The 13966-nt window shown below is 44.4% G+C and overlaps 2 protein-coding genes and 1 pseudogene across 3 annotated transcripts in view; 1 reads left to right on the top strand and 2 right to left on the bottom strand.

Annotated features, from left to right (window-relative positions):
* The window catches only part of necab3 (N-terminal EF-hand calcium binding protein 3), a gene marked incomplete at its 5' end in the record, with an annotated part of 49519 nt that extends 41266 nt beyond the window's left edge, over positions 1-8253 (bottom strand). Inside the window, 1 exon segment of the mRNA XM_083660789.1 lies at positions 8116-8253. Coding sequence (XP_083516915.1) covers positions 8116-8253 — 138 coding nt within the window.
* Positions 8254-9696: 1443 nt separating this feature from the next.
* Positions 9697-13966, top strand: part of rbck1 (RanBP-type and C3HC4-type zinc finger containing 1) — an 11376-nt gene continuing 7106 nt past the window's right edge. Inside the window, exons 1-4 of the mRNA XM_083660599.1 lie at positions 9697-9792; positions 9933-9983; positions 11722-11866; positions 12031-12127. Of these exons, the coding sequence (XP_083516725.1) occupies positions 9941-9983; positions 11722-11866; positions 12031-12127 (285 nt within the window). The 5' untranslated portion in view covers positions 9697-9792; positions 9933-9940. The remainder of the gene's footprint in view (positions 9793-9932; positions 9984-11721; positions 11867-12030; positions 12128-13966) is intronic.
* Positions 13859-13966, bottom strand: part of LOC310798400 (calmodulin pseudogene) — a 522-nt pseudogene continuing 414 nt past the window's right edge. Inside the window, exon 2 of the transcript in view lies at positions 13859-13966. This exon is cut by the window's right edge and continues 31 nt beyond it. The product of the transcript in view is annotated as a calmodulin pseudogene (transcript).

The following is a 13966-nucleotide window of genomic DNA, read 5'->3' as shown; positions in this document are numbered from 1 at the left end:
TCCAGTGTCGTATGTACGAGTGGGAAATTGGGAAATTTCGACGATACCCGAGTTTCCAGCAAATTCCGAGTTGTGACGTTGCGCGAGGTTTCGGGACTACAACAATGGCGGAAATTATGGAGCCTGTGTCATCAATTTACTGTAAAAAGTTCTGCTTCAGTGCTGCTTCTGAGATGCTTGTGGTGTAAATCAAGGCTGCCTGGAAGCAGGCTGCAGGTCTAAGCTCTACCATTGGTGCCGACTAGTGTCCTCTAGAGAGAGAGTGGCGTCAGCGGAGGACCAAAATGCGAGACTCTTTAGCCAATGAACAGCCAGGAATGGGTCTCGCGCTACTTTTGCATGCTAAATTAAAGCTGATAATGTACAATTTGATTCAAGGGGGAAAAAACCCTTTCAGAGTACAACACAAACTGTCTATTTTGCTGCAACTCGACAGTGCTGCTTAATCCAGGACCTTACTTCCTGGAACTCTTGAGAGTAAAAAAACTGGTCCATTGGAGTGAATGGAGATGTCGGAACTCTTCTATTATATGGCTCTGGTGCCGACCATTTCAGTCGGCAGTGGAAGGAAATCCCTTTCCGCTCCCTGCAAGCTCTGCCATTGGCTCCGACCGGCCCCAACCATTTATGCTCCCTGTATCTCGCTCTCAAATGCGTCCGCCACTGTGAAACAACAACAACGATAGCTAGCAAGCTAGCGTTGCTACTAGGGATGTTCATTTTGAAATTTTTCCAAAATCGATAATCGGTGAAAATTAACGATCAATTATCGATCATCGATTTTATTAACACGTTAAGTGCCATAGCCGAGATAATTCGTCTTACATAATCCAACGCTTGAGTGCCAGAGCCGAAATAACTCGTCTTACATAAACATTTTTTTTTTTGACGGTGGGACATCAATCAACAACTTTTACATCTTCGAGATCACTATTGGAGCAAGAGAATGTGTATAATCTATTTTACCGACCCACTAAGTGTTGACAGTGCTCCCCCAGACGAGCGAAATCAAAGAAAAAACTGCCGCGGGAGCAAGCCATTCAAGGAAATGGCGAGGCGATTTTACAGTAATCCATTCCACACTTGTCTTGCCCGAGAGCGGCCGCGCAGGCAGCCGCACACAGAGAGCGGAGAGCGATTTGCAAAATAGATTATAGGTGAAGCACACTTTGAAACACCTCAGAAAGGCCAGAATCAACATCTGCCCATCGCCCACGCATTCCCCGGCCCATCTTGACTCGCACAAGGAGCGTCCGCACGCAGGCAAGCAGGCAGGCAGGCACGCAGGCAGGCAGGCAGGCAGGCAGCAGCAACGCGCTTCTGACACGCCCGCTGTAGAGCCAGGAGGAAGGAGGAGAAGACACACGGAGGGAGGAGTTTGAATGAGAGGGGTGTTTCCTGTTGTTATGGAGGAAATTACTGTTCAAAACTATTGTTTAGAATGTCTGACGGTCTTACTGATGCCAAAAATGAATGGTTAAAGTGACTGTTCTGTCGAATTTCACAAAAAGCCATTTATCTCTGAATAAATTTCCAGACGCTGAAACCATGCTGTACTCAACGGCTAATATCTACATAACTACTAACTCTGCAAACTAACTCTTTTAGACAGAGAAAGCACACATTCTATTAGTTATTTTTAGATGATTGGTGTTCATGAATTCTTAACAGAAAATAATCCTCGGCTCTTGTAAAATGAGCCAGAATCCTCAAAAAAAAACCTGGCACAACTTACCTACAGGATGAAAAAATGGCTGGCACTCAATGTGTTAATACTTAGAAAATTTTCAATATTTTCAATATTTTCAATTTTTTTTTTTACAAAATTAATGCCTATGGCAGAAAATACGAAAGACAACGTGTTCTCCTCAATGAACTCTTTATTTCAATGTGTCTCCTCTCCAACACTGCTGTCCCCGGCGCATGCCGGTGTGAATTTCCCATGTTTAAAACAGTTTTGTTGGCACAAAGGCCTGTGCCCAGCCAGAAAACTAGAGACTATATGAAGCTCCACCTCACGTTAGTCGGCTGTGCAATGGAGTGGGGCGAGGAGGAACGAATTCCACCCAAACCTAGTCCAAATTTTTTTTTTTTTTTTTTTTTTTTTTTTTTAATAATTAAAAAAATCGATCCAAATGCCACAGGATCGATTCCAATCCTTAACGATCGATTATCGATTTTCGATAATTGATGAACATCCCTAGTTGCTACACTCTGAAAATGGCAAAATTTGACAAAGGATTAGGATTGTGCAATAAAGCAGACCTGCTTGGTACTTTCGGTGGATGGTTGTAAAGATAACAGAGCCTTTTCACCCCCGCTAGACCAGAGTGAAAGTAAGAGCAGCCAGATTCTCTCCTGCGTGGGTACAGTGCGAAACGGAGATAGTCTGACAAGCGAGACTAGTTAAACCCATGCAATTAAACGTTAATGTTGTTATTAGCTTTTAGCTGGAATCGCCGATGCTATTAGCATCCATGATTTTGTGACTTGAAGCTCGAACGCACATAGGTCGGAGATGATGCGTTTGCCACTTGCCACCTCCATCCATACAAAATGCAGCATTGAATGGTGTCATGTCGTAATTATGACTTCAAAACTGGTAAGGAGCTTCCGAGGAGCATGTGAATGCAGCACCCTACTTGCAAGTAGCCTAAGGTGCATGGCTTACTTTAGACCTGGACCTAGCTCTCCTTCTTATTACTTTTCTATCCGTAATCTATCTCTCTGCCTATCATTGTATGGCATAGTCGCCTCTCTGATCTGTTGTCAATGTTTTTCTTCCCAATCCATTCACTCAAGAACACTAGGCACATCTACGTGGAGCCTAGAAATGAGATTGTAATAGGTTTAAAAGTCCATACAGATTAAAAATGCTCCATATACAGTACACCTCAATCAGATGAAACAGGCCCAAACCGATCGAAAGAAAAATGCTATCATGTAAATGATGAAACTGATCTCTGGAGAGGAGAGGAGAGGAGCTGCTGTCAGAAGAGTTATTTTCTAACTATGCACACGGACAAAGAGGAGATTTCCAACACTCTGGCGAGGAGAAACCTGCACGGAGTAGTAGGCTATAAGCTCCAAACGTTTTCCTGTCAGGATTCTGTGTCTCTCATTTCTGTGCGACAGTCCAATATGTCTGGCATAATTCACACACACACACACACACCAGATCGTATTAAATCACATCCCATGTAAACAGTTGACCCGAGATCTTCAAACCGATTGATTTCAATCAGATTGAGGAAAAAGTGTGCATGTAACACGCAGCTAGTGTTAATCTGCTTTATTGCTTAGCTGTGTCTTGGGGCCTCTCCAGTGTCACTGAGGAGACAATAATACATCATTTACAGTGAGCCAGAAAAGGTCAGACCTGCTTCCCAGAGCGCTGCAGTTCTGATGTCACCATGGCAGGTGTTAAAACAGCGTGCTCTCCGAGGCTCAACTGACACAGTACAGGGTTGTTATTGTGTGCCTGGAGGGGGGGGGGGCTGCAGTTAAATACATCAACGATCATATTCTACTTTCTAGGGGTGCATTTTTTTTTATATACAAATGCACAAATTCAATTAATTTCTCAAGGAGATTTCTATTTTTGTCTCCACCTCAGGAGCAAGAATGGGAGAGAGGCGAGAGAAAAACAAGTTGAATACTGGGAGAGAGGAAGGAGAGAGAGAAATGGAGATACGCAGAGAGAGAGCGAGAGAGTTGTGACGGAGCAAAACTGGGTAATGCAGAACCACGGCATGTACAAGATAAAGGCATAGAAAAAGACAGAGTGAAATGTGGATGGTAAGCCCTCCCACAACTATCACACCACCAGCATTAAAAGTCCTTGTGGCCTTTAGACAGGACATTTTTAAGGCATTGTTTTGCTTCTCATTTTGAGCTGAGTGATCTCCACCTCACTTAAATTACTGCTTGGCTCATTATAATGTGAAAATGACTCAACATATCTAGGAAGATCACACATCTAGGAAGAGTAAATGCCTGTTGTGGCATTCTATCAAGCATACAATATAGTCATGCAAATTACAAAGATGGCCTATTTCTACATGAAAGAATTGCCGGCATACTTTACAATACATTCATCTTATTACGATGAGCTACAAATACCTTTTGCCCTAATTAATATCCCCTTCTTCTTTGTGGTTCTACTGTATGTGGTCTGCTTATCTCTGGTAGACTATTGAAAATCAATGTGCTGCAATAATAAAGTTAATTTTTCTTCTTTCTGAAAATCAATCATCATTGATCAGTGGTTTTCAAACTTTTACTCCACAGGGACAAAAAAATATTTGTTCTCAGAAAAAACTAAGTTTGCATAGTTTTTGGACAGCAATGCTCATTTTTAGGGTTTTAGCTGACCAGCAGTAACAATATTATACTCAGCCTATTTCACACAGCTGTCTGGACTTGGGAATGCCATAGCAGCGCAGGAAAAGTGCCCTGGGAACAGCAAAGTACTGTTGTTGCATGTATATACAGTAGTATAATCTGCTCTGAGGGCAGCATTGTGTCTAACACCTTAGTCTACCTACCGACCTATGAAGAGACTGTGCTGACAAAATATGAACAGGAGTTTTAGCATCCACACATAACAATGTTTGAACAGGAAACCATCAACTATTGGTCTTTGTGTGCATGCAAGTGTGCAAATGTTCCATCAACAGAATACACCAAGGTTGACGACTACGTTTCGAGGCACTGGTAATATCTTTTTCGGGGGCAATGTGCACTGATACACTGATGCTTCTGCTACAGAATGGATCCTTAATTGGACACCGCTGTCTGTGTATAGCAGCACGTAAGTGACAGAACAGACAGAAACAGTCAGTTAGGGAAGGCTAATTTTGACACTTCATTAGCCTACTAACCCAGCTGGAGGATGATGGATGAGACAATACTGATGGTGGATGGATCATTACTGGACAGCTGTTGGTGTTTAACAAGCTTAGTGATTTTTAGGGACATTGGGTCTTGGGGTAAGTTATAACCGCACTGGTGTTATTGATAACACCAGTGCGGTGCAATTCATCTGGACGGGGGAGGTGTGTGTGTGTGCGTGTGTGTGTGCGTGTGTGTGTGTGTGTGCGTGCACGTAATGCAGGACCACAGCATACATAAAACACACACACACACACACACACCTCCCCCATCCACACACACACACACACCTCCCCCGTGTGGATGCTAAAACTCCTGTTCATATTTTGTCAGCACAGTCTCTTCATAGGTCGGTAGGTAGACTAAGGGGTTAGACAGGGCGGCTTTAGCTCAGGAGGTAGAGCGGGTCGGCGGTTCGATCCCCGCTCCCTCCCAGCTGCTGTCGTTGTGTCCTTGGGCAAGACACTTAACCCTCCTTGCTCCCGATGGTGTGTAGGCACCCTGCGTGGCAGCCTGCCGCCATCGGTGTATGAATGGGTGAATGTAGACTATCTACTGATTGTAAAGCGCTTTGGATAAAAGCGCTATATAAATGCAGGCCATTTACCATTTACCATTTACACACACACACACACACACACACACACACACACACACACACACACACAATGGTATAAAACAGCATTTAAGAGCAATAAAGTTTTAGTTTGTTTTATCCATTTGCGTCAATTATGTGACTGTTTCGCTAAAATATGTGAAGATGTAACATCTGAGGTGTGTGTGTGTGTGTGTGTGTGTGTGTGTGTGTGTGTGTGTGTGTGTGTGTGTGTGTACGATACGATAATACTTTATTGCCAGAGCAAGTCTGAACATTTTCTTGCATCACCTCAGCCCAATTTAGGATATAACATCAGGGAAAAGAGAAGCATAAAGACAGGAAACAAAGATTCATACAGTCAACATAACATGAAATCACAGAAGACAATATTCAAGCCGGCCCTTCAACACTTGACCTAAGCAAAAGGAGAGAACCCCCAGCAGCTACCAAACCTGTCCAGCTGTGAGACCTTAATTATCATGCAGGGGCAGCAGCTGTAGCGCTTCCTTTTCACACACACACACACGCACGCACGCACACACACACACACACACACGCACGCACACGCGTCGCACACACGCACGCACGCACGCACGCACGCACACACACACACACACACACACACACACACACACACAAACACACACACAGGTGTGTATAACCATATATGGTATCTTTCAATAAATATAACTGGGTAACTATGTGGGTGATGTGGGTTTAGACTAGACTAGAGCATTGACATATATAAATATGGACAGTATCTCTCCACTAGGGCTGTCCCGACGCGTCGACTTAAGTCGATGTCATCGACTGCGTAAATGCGTCGACTTGCATAACGTGCGTCGATGCATCGGAATTAAGTGAAGAAAATATAAATAATACACTATTGGATAGCTCTGTTCCAATATCAGATTTCAAAATAATATTTTTTTGCAATTCCATTGCGGGCCACACAGGTGGCGCCCGCGGGCCGCATCCGGCCCTCGGGCCGTATTTTGCCCATGTGTGACACAGAGCCTTGCCGGCGGCAGCTAGTCCTGTATACTCGAATGTCAGCTTGAGAGGGGTCGCAGGGGAGTCCCCAGCAAAATAAGTACAATTGTGTGATTTCACTAGGATGACTAGAAGTCATGACTAGAGGTTGTTAGCCAAAGGAGAGAATGTAGTGCATATACTTGGCAATAGCTTTCACTCTCTCCTGTTATCTCCCCATCTACATGTACATTATATTATCGACGCATTCGGCAAGGGGTTTGACCATGGATATATTAAAAGAACTGGATAGGGGACGTGCCACGCCCACCCATGCATTCGGACGGAGGTTGCTCACTGGCGCATGAAGCCATCATGGGGGTTTTTTCTTCCTGGTTTTACTTCCTGATTACTTCCTGACCATGCAGCCCAAGGCGAAGTGCGCATGTGTGCCATGACGTATTCCATGATGTCTCCCACCCCTCCCACCCATTGATGTAGATGTAGATGAAGAAAATACACCCGTATACGGCTCTTAGTGGCTTCTGAAGAAAAAATGCCCCATAAGAAGTTATTTGATAATTAAAAGAGTCGTTTTATACTTTGAGTGACACCCGGAGAAAATTCCCCTGGGTTTAACAGCTGCCGGGGTCCCCATGCAAGTGGATGGGAATTTTCCTTTCTGGGCTGCATGGCGTCACGTGACTTGCAATACAGAGCTTCGCCACCATGTTCAAATGGCTTCAAAGCCCAGCGCTATTCCTGGGGGCTTGGGTTTGACGCGGAAGTATATTTAGGCCTTTAGTCTCACGTGGTCAGACCTACCCGTCAGACCCAACACTTCCAGCGACGGAGGGTCTGAATCACGTCAGCATTTCCGGGTTTTGCCATCAGAAATCCTGTTGCGAAATCTGATTGGCTGGACTGTTACGGAAGTCCGGCTCTCTGTGTGCATTGGTCCATCGTTCACAATGTACCGCCCCACGAGTTGCGTCAGTCACGCCCTCTGTGGTTGGTCAATTCATATGTCTGTCACGCATGTTGGTTTGGTCTCAGGGGATGGTCCTTAACCACTTTTCAAGAGTAGTGCACCAGACGTAGGGCTGACTACCTACCGTCTGCAAGACTATGTGACCTATACTGGGACCGGCCACCAGGGCGGAGATCAAGATGTTTTGGCTTCACTTTTGGAGAGCTGATGACATCCTGTCCATAGCCTATAATTGTTTTGAGGAGCTTACAGCTTTGGTTTGCTAGGCTACTTGTGATTTTCTACAAAGAAATACGTGCAAAATATGGCCAAAGTTGTCTTGTATAGGCGGTTTAAAACGTGTTTTGTGATAACTGCTCAAGATTTGAGATCAGAGTTTTAGGGCGTAAACCCAAACTCAGTTTACCCACCTCTTTGAAATGAGGCTGAGTTTACTCGTCTATTTTCACATCAACTGTATCAATCAATGTGGGGAAGCAAACCCACATTCACCCACCTCTGTATTTACCACTACACCCCTGGGTATAATTTTACCAGCTCATCAAAGTAACAAAGAGGACTGTCTAGGACAGACATGAGTGTGGACAAATAAAACCTAAGTTTCCTTTCCCAGTGATGTAGTAGGCTATGAGTAAGAGAATAATAACTGAGATCCACTCACATCATGAAAGATGGGAAGCCCGTGCGCGGTGCTGTGCAGCGGCTGCTGCTGCTGCTGCTGCTGCTGCTGCTGGGCGCGGAGCTGCTTGTGTTTGGCCGCCTGCAGGCACATAGTGATCATCTCCGTACAAGCCAGCATCTCTGATCTCAATGCGTCCACTCCACACACACACCCTGCGAGTGTTGGCCGGTAGAAGGCTTGTTGGTGTAGGCTAAAAAGGAGAGGCTGCGGACAGGGAGGGTGAATGCTGTCAAGACGCGCTCTCTCTCTCTGCAACTTTGTGCTGTGCTGCTGATGAAGAGCAGAGCCTCCCAACTACACAACACCCACCCCCGCCCCCCCGCTGGAGCCAGGCAGCCGCTGTGATTGGCTCGTTTGTCTTCGTTAGCACTGGCACTTGGAGAAGAGAGAGAGACCATTGTGGTGCTGCTGCTGGTGCATATTACCAATGCTGTTAGAAATTTAAACTTAATCAGGCTCAAATGATCCCTTCCTCCCATAGCAACGCCGTAACTTCTTCATTATCAATTAGCAACACACTAATCATAGATGATTTTAAGCCGGGATTATATTATCACGTGAAATAAGCAACATTATATTAATATTTGAGTGAGACCATTAAAGCAGTAAAGCTGCAGTAAAGCAGTAGGCTACCACAGTCAGAGATATTGTGTGAGACCACTTAAATACAGTAAAGCTAGGTTGTTTGTTAACACAATCAATTACCATGAATTATATGATATCCTAACTTGTAACTTCAGATGTCAGCCTACATTGCTAGTATTTTTTTAATTTGATAACTGCCTGATTGTAACTTTGATACGTTCCTATCTGACTGAACATCAGATTTAAAAAATCCCTGTTATTTTGACAGACACTACCATCTGCTGGAGGTTTGGCGTCGTTGTTTGACATGATTTGTTTTCTATTCTATTCTATTCTATTCTATTCTATTCTATTCTATTCTTAAAGTAGTCTAAGCCTATGTCTGAAATAGGAAATATTTGCTGATTTGGTGTAGTTAGGCTATAAGAGAGAGGATTTTTTAAACAACAGCAAACAGACATTCAAATTAATTATTATTATTGTTATTATTATTATTATTATTATTATTGTTATTATTCTTATTCTTATTCTTATTCTTATTCTTATTCTTATTAGTATTATTAGTATTATTATTGTTATTGTTATTATTATTATATTATGATTCCAAGGTTTCATATTTTGAGAAACACGCAGGGGGGCGGAGCGGATCCTTTTAAAACGACCTCTTCCTGAACTGTACAAGAGACCTTTAATATTATAGATAGACACCCCTACTTCCAGTCACTTCCTGTATCTGTGCCACTGTGAGGTTTCGCCACTGCCACTCCCCCTTAGGAGACTGGTCAGCCAATGAAGTTTAACACCATTGACAGACAGCCAATCACAAGCCGAGAAACACGCCCATTTAAGAGACCGAACGTTTATTTCTTACAATTGGCAGAGCCTGGCGTGGGGTGTCTTTATATTATTAAAGTCTCTGACTGTACAGTCTGACACTTTCACTTTCCGTTTACCCGCTGTCACTGTCTGTGTCAACTAGAAACTAGACGCCGACCCGTAAGAATAAACAGATACTGGTATTCTTCAATCAAACTGGATAAGCTACAGGACTGTTTTCAAGTCGACCGAGAGGTAGGTTCTGGTTGTTTGGCGTAGATAGAGCTAAAGACGACTTTAGGAGGTTGGAACTTGGAACTATTCAGTCTTAAAAATACTGTGGCAACCAATTGAAAACCTGTGCTTGACACATTTCGTGTTTTCTGTCATTTCAGGTCTAACCATGGCTTCTGAAGTGAACCCACCGCCAGTCAATTTAGAAGAAGGTGAGCTATAACCTAGTTTCGCTTTTGCCATTATGATTATAACATGAAGCTGTAAACTAGCGTAAACTATGTCGGTGGTGTGACTGGCTGCTCCTTGATGTCACGGACCCTCCTCATATTGGACCTCCAGTTTAGTAGTAGAGTTTGACTCAGTGGCACAATGGGAAGTTTTGTTGTTGTTATAGACTTCGTAGTAGCCTATCTTATCAGGACTCTGTAGGTCTACCGAGAGATTTCCCGGTTTAGAGGCATACCTTCTAGGCAGGGGTTAAAGAGCGTGGTGCAGGTGAAAATAAATCACTCTGAATTTACATTTTGGACTCATGATTGGAACGAAAATACCACAAAAAGACACAAAAATCACAGGCCCCCACGGTATAACTATGGAGGAAAAGGTGGCATTCTAATGGGCGTGTGACAGGAGTGACATCACAAGAGGAGAATGTTCTGCTGGGGCTGCATGGATGCAAAGTCATTGATAGAGAATGGAATTTTAACCATTCTTCATCCGCTAAATGTATATATAACAGCTGATATAGCCTAAACCAAATGAATCGAAACCAGGAGTCCAGAAAGATGTCTTAATGAAAGTATATTTATTACCATAACATTCTCTGTCAATATGTATTGTCAGAGGACTGAATCTCAATGTACACATTCTGATACGTTATACAGAGTCAAATATTCAGCGGCGATTGACAGTTGACATTGATTACTTATACTGTAAGGCAGGACAGAGGAGGAAAAGGCAGAGAGAAGGGGGGGATAAATGTAACCTGACGCTGCCAGATGGACGGTATAGCTCCACATAGGTTTCACTAAACCAGTCGATCTGGGTTTGAAGTCACCAGACCCGCTGACGGAGGCGGGCACTTTGTCCAAGCTACTTGGCAGGTGATTGGATGACCCATCTGTCTATCACCGCTGGTGGGTGTTAACTTCAACCAATCAGATCGCGGAAGGTGCCTGTGGAGGATCTCCGTGGTATTCATTGATTGAGTCCTCGCGGTCGTAAAGTCACCTTCGAAGCATTTAGTTAGATTATAACGAACTAGTTGTGTGGCTTAGCCTTCCCAAATGTTGAGGGTCGTTTTTTAGAATTTAATACATAGAATTGGGAACATTACATTCAATTTCATTCAGACTGCCTGTCACTTCCGCGATGTTGACGAGTGAAAAGAACTACAAAGACCATGTACCCACTACTTGCCCAGACGAGCCTGCCCGCCTACGGCCGCCGCTGATTCGTCGGCCCGGCATGGCTCGACCAATCATCTTAAACTGCCTGTGCGGGTCCAGACCGTCACGGAGAACCAAATGAAATGTGAGTTCACGTGACGGGCGGTTTACCAGGCTAGGATAAATGTGTGTGCGTCGTGGAGTCTAACAGAGAGTTATCAGTTGTTATTGGAACACGACGCACTGACCAAGGTCTCAGCAAAAGGAGAGAAATCTTCAATGCCACGGGTGAATCTATGTGTCAGATGTCATGTCATGTTAACTTATAGCATAATTATGCGTATGCAATTATTAGCTTATTGAATAGGAAATGGCATGGAACTTATATTTTTCTCCAACAGTCATGGAGTGAAAAAAAAGGTTGACATACCAGCAGGGCAGGCAGACATGAAACCCACTCAGAAATCCTCATATTTTGAGCACCAGAAACGAGCGTGGGATCTTTCTAGATTATAATCTAGTATGAATGAAGTGTCCCTGGTCCCTGGTCCCTGTGCAGCGGAGGACCTGGCGCAGTCCCTGAGTGAAGCCCTCAGCGGTGGAGACGGGGAGGAGGCGGTCGGGCTGTCACAGAGGCTGGCACAACTCTCCCTACCAGTGTCTGTCAACATCTGCAGCCAGGCCTACCCACAGGCCTCCATACGGTAGGCCCGTGTGTGTGTGTGTGTGTGTGTGTGTGTGTGTGTGTGAGAGAAGGGTGGTGGATGCGCATACATGTGGCCGTTATATGATGATACCAATACAAATACCAAATATGAAAAATTGAAAAAGTTTGGCTTAGTTCTATTGTATTCTTCTCTACCTGTAGGTTGAAAGTGGGAGTGGAGGATGCTCAGTCAGATAACTACATTCCAGTGACACTTGTGGTTTCTCCTGACATGACTATAGCACAGCTCAAGGACAAGGTACTTACTGTCACAGTAGTAAACCTCAAAAGAGGGCAAACATAGGCTATTAACTTATAGCCTAATTAAAGGCATCCAAAATTGAAATTCTGGGGGTCATGGCTGTGTTGTTGTCCGAAACAGAATCAGCTTCATTGGCCAAGTATGTTGAGAGATTTTCATCCGCCATTTATTTTCCCATGGACATTTCGTAAAATGCTTATAAAAATAGTTTTACTTCGTCAAACCAAACGGTTCAGCTATATTTAGAATCGGGATAGACTATAGAACATTTCAGTCTGACCAAAACTTAAAAAAACAACAGAGAAAAAATATTTTCTTTAAATCCGTGATTTCTTTACGTTTTGGTCCAAGTGAAATGTTATGCGGTCTCTCCTGTTTCTAAATATATCTGAACCGTTTGGTTTGACGAAGTAAAACTATTTTTATAAGCATTTTATGAAATATCTATGGGAAAATAAATGGCGCATGAAAATCTCTGGTACAGTGCTGAAACAGGAAGTGACGTTCCACTTTGGCTCTCTATACATAGAAATGGGGATGTCACCAGTGATGTCACTCAAGCAGCAGTCAATGTTATCAGTGATGTCACCTGAGCAATTGTGATGTCATCGGTGATGATGTCATCATCAGTAATGTCGCTCAAGCAATTGTGATGTCATCAGTGGTGTCCCCAGCAGCGCAACCACCGAGTTCGAAGTCGATGGGATTAACGGTTTTCTGAATACTCGAAGGACATGCACGCACATGCATGTACTCGCGCAGACAGTCTTATGTGGACTTACAGTAGGCTATGTGGTGGAATTATAATTTAAGACTCGAAATTTTGCGTGCTCACTTCTAGTATAGAATGGTCCATGTTGTTGCTGCAGGTTCAGGCTTGATTGGCTGGGCTGTGTGCAAGGGTAGTAAGTGCTCCACCTCTGGCTTGAAATCCACTGGCTCCCCGCCTCCTACCGGATCAACCACAAACTCCTCGTCATCACTTACAAAGCCTCCTCAACCCCTACCAAACCTCTCCTTGCCTCAGATCCACCTCGGCTGGCCTTCTCTCAATCCCCAAGTCCAACCTCTGCAGTTTTGGATGAAAAGGCTTCTCCAGGGCAGCTCACAGGCCCTGGCCCTCCGTCCCCCAAGACATCAGAGACTCAGAGTCCCTCAAGGTTTTTCAATCCTGCCTCAAGGCCCATCTCTTACTCCACCGCCTTCTCTTAGCCACCCCCAAGGGCCAGGGACTAACGACTGATGAAGAGCATGTAGCTCGAAACGCGTTACAAATAAATCTGGAGAAAAGGAGCTCTGCGGTGTGCGAGTAGTTTTTATTCTTTTTGTCTCACTGTTCTAGTTCAGCTCAGCACCTGCCCCAACTTTGGGTTTTGGATGTGCGTGTCTCCCTCCTTTTCCAACGAACTCATTGACTTTCCACACGCACTGGCCAAAAGGGCGTATGGCCAATGGTGATGGCCAATCCAAAAGAGGCTCTTATCTTCGACACAGATTCAAGTAACATCACAAAACTCTTTAGATAAGTAGGTCATGGGCCAGCTTAGAACTCATGAACTTTCCACACACTGGCCAAAAGTGGCTGTGGCAAAGGCGTGTCAAATCACAGAAAGGTGCCTAACTTCAAAACGGATTCACGTAACACCACAAAACGTGGTAGAAACGTTGCTCATGGTCCAAGGATGACGTAATTGACCCGACCGTCTCCATCGATGTCGACTTTACTGATCATCTCGTCCACCAGGTCTCTCCCAGGTTGGTCATCATGTGACGCAGCTCCGCGGCGCCACGCTTACCATCCTTATCGAAGACCCTGACGGCCCTCCTGATCTCCTC

This window comes from Poromitra crassiceps (assembly GCF_964638095.1).
Source record: "Poromitra crassiceps genome assembly, chromosome: 25".
In the NCBI taxonomy this organism is placed as follows: domain Eukaryota; kingdom Metazoa; phylum Chordata; class Actinopteri; order Beryciformes; family Melamphaidae; genus Poromitra; species Poromitra crassiceps.
This window is presented reverse-complemented; position numbering and strand designations above follow the sequence as displayed.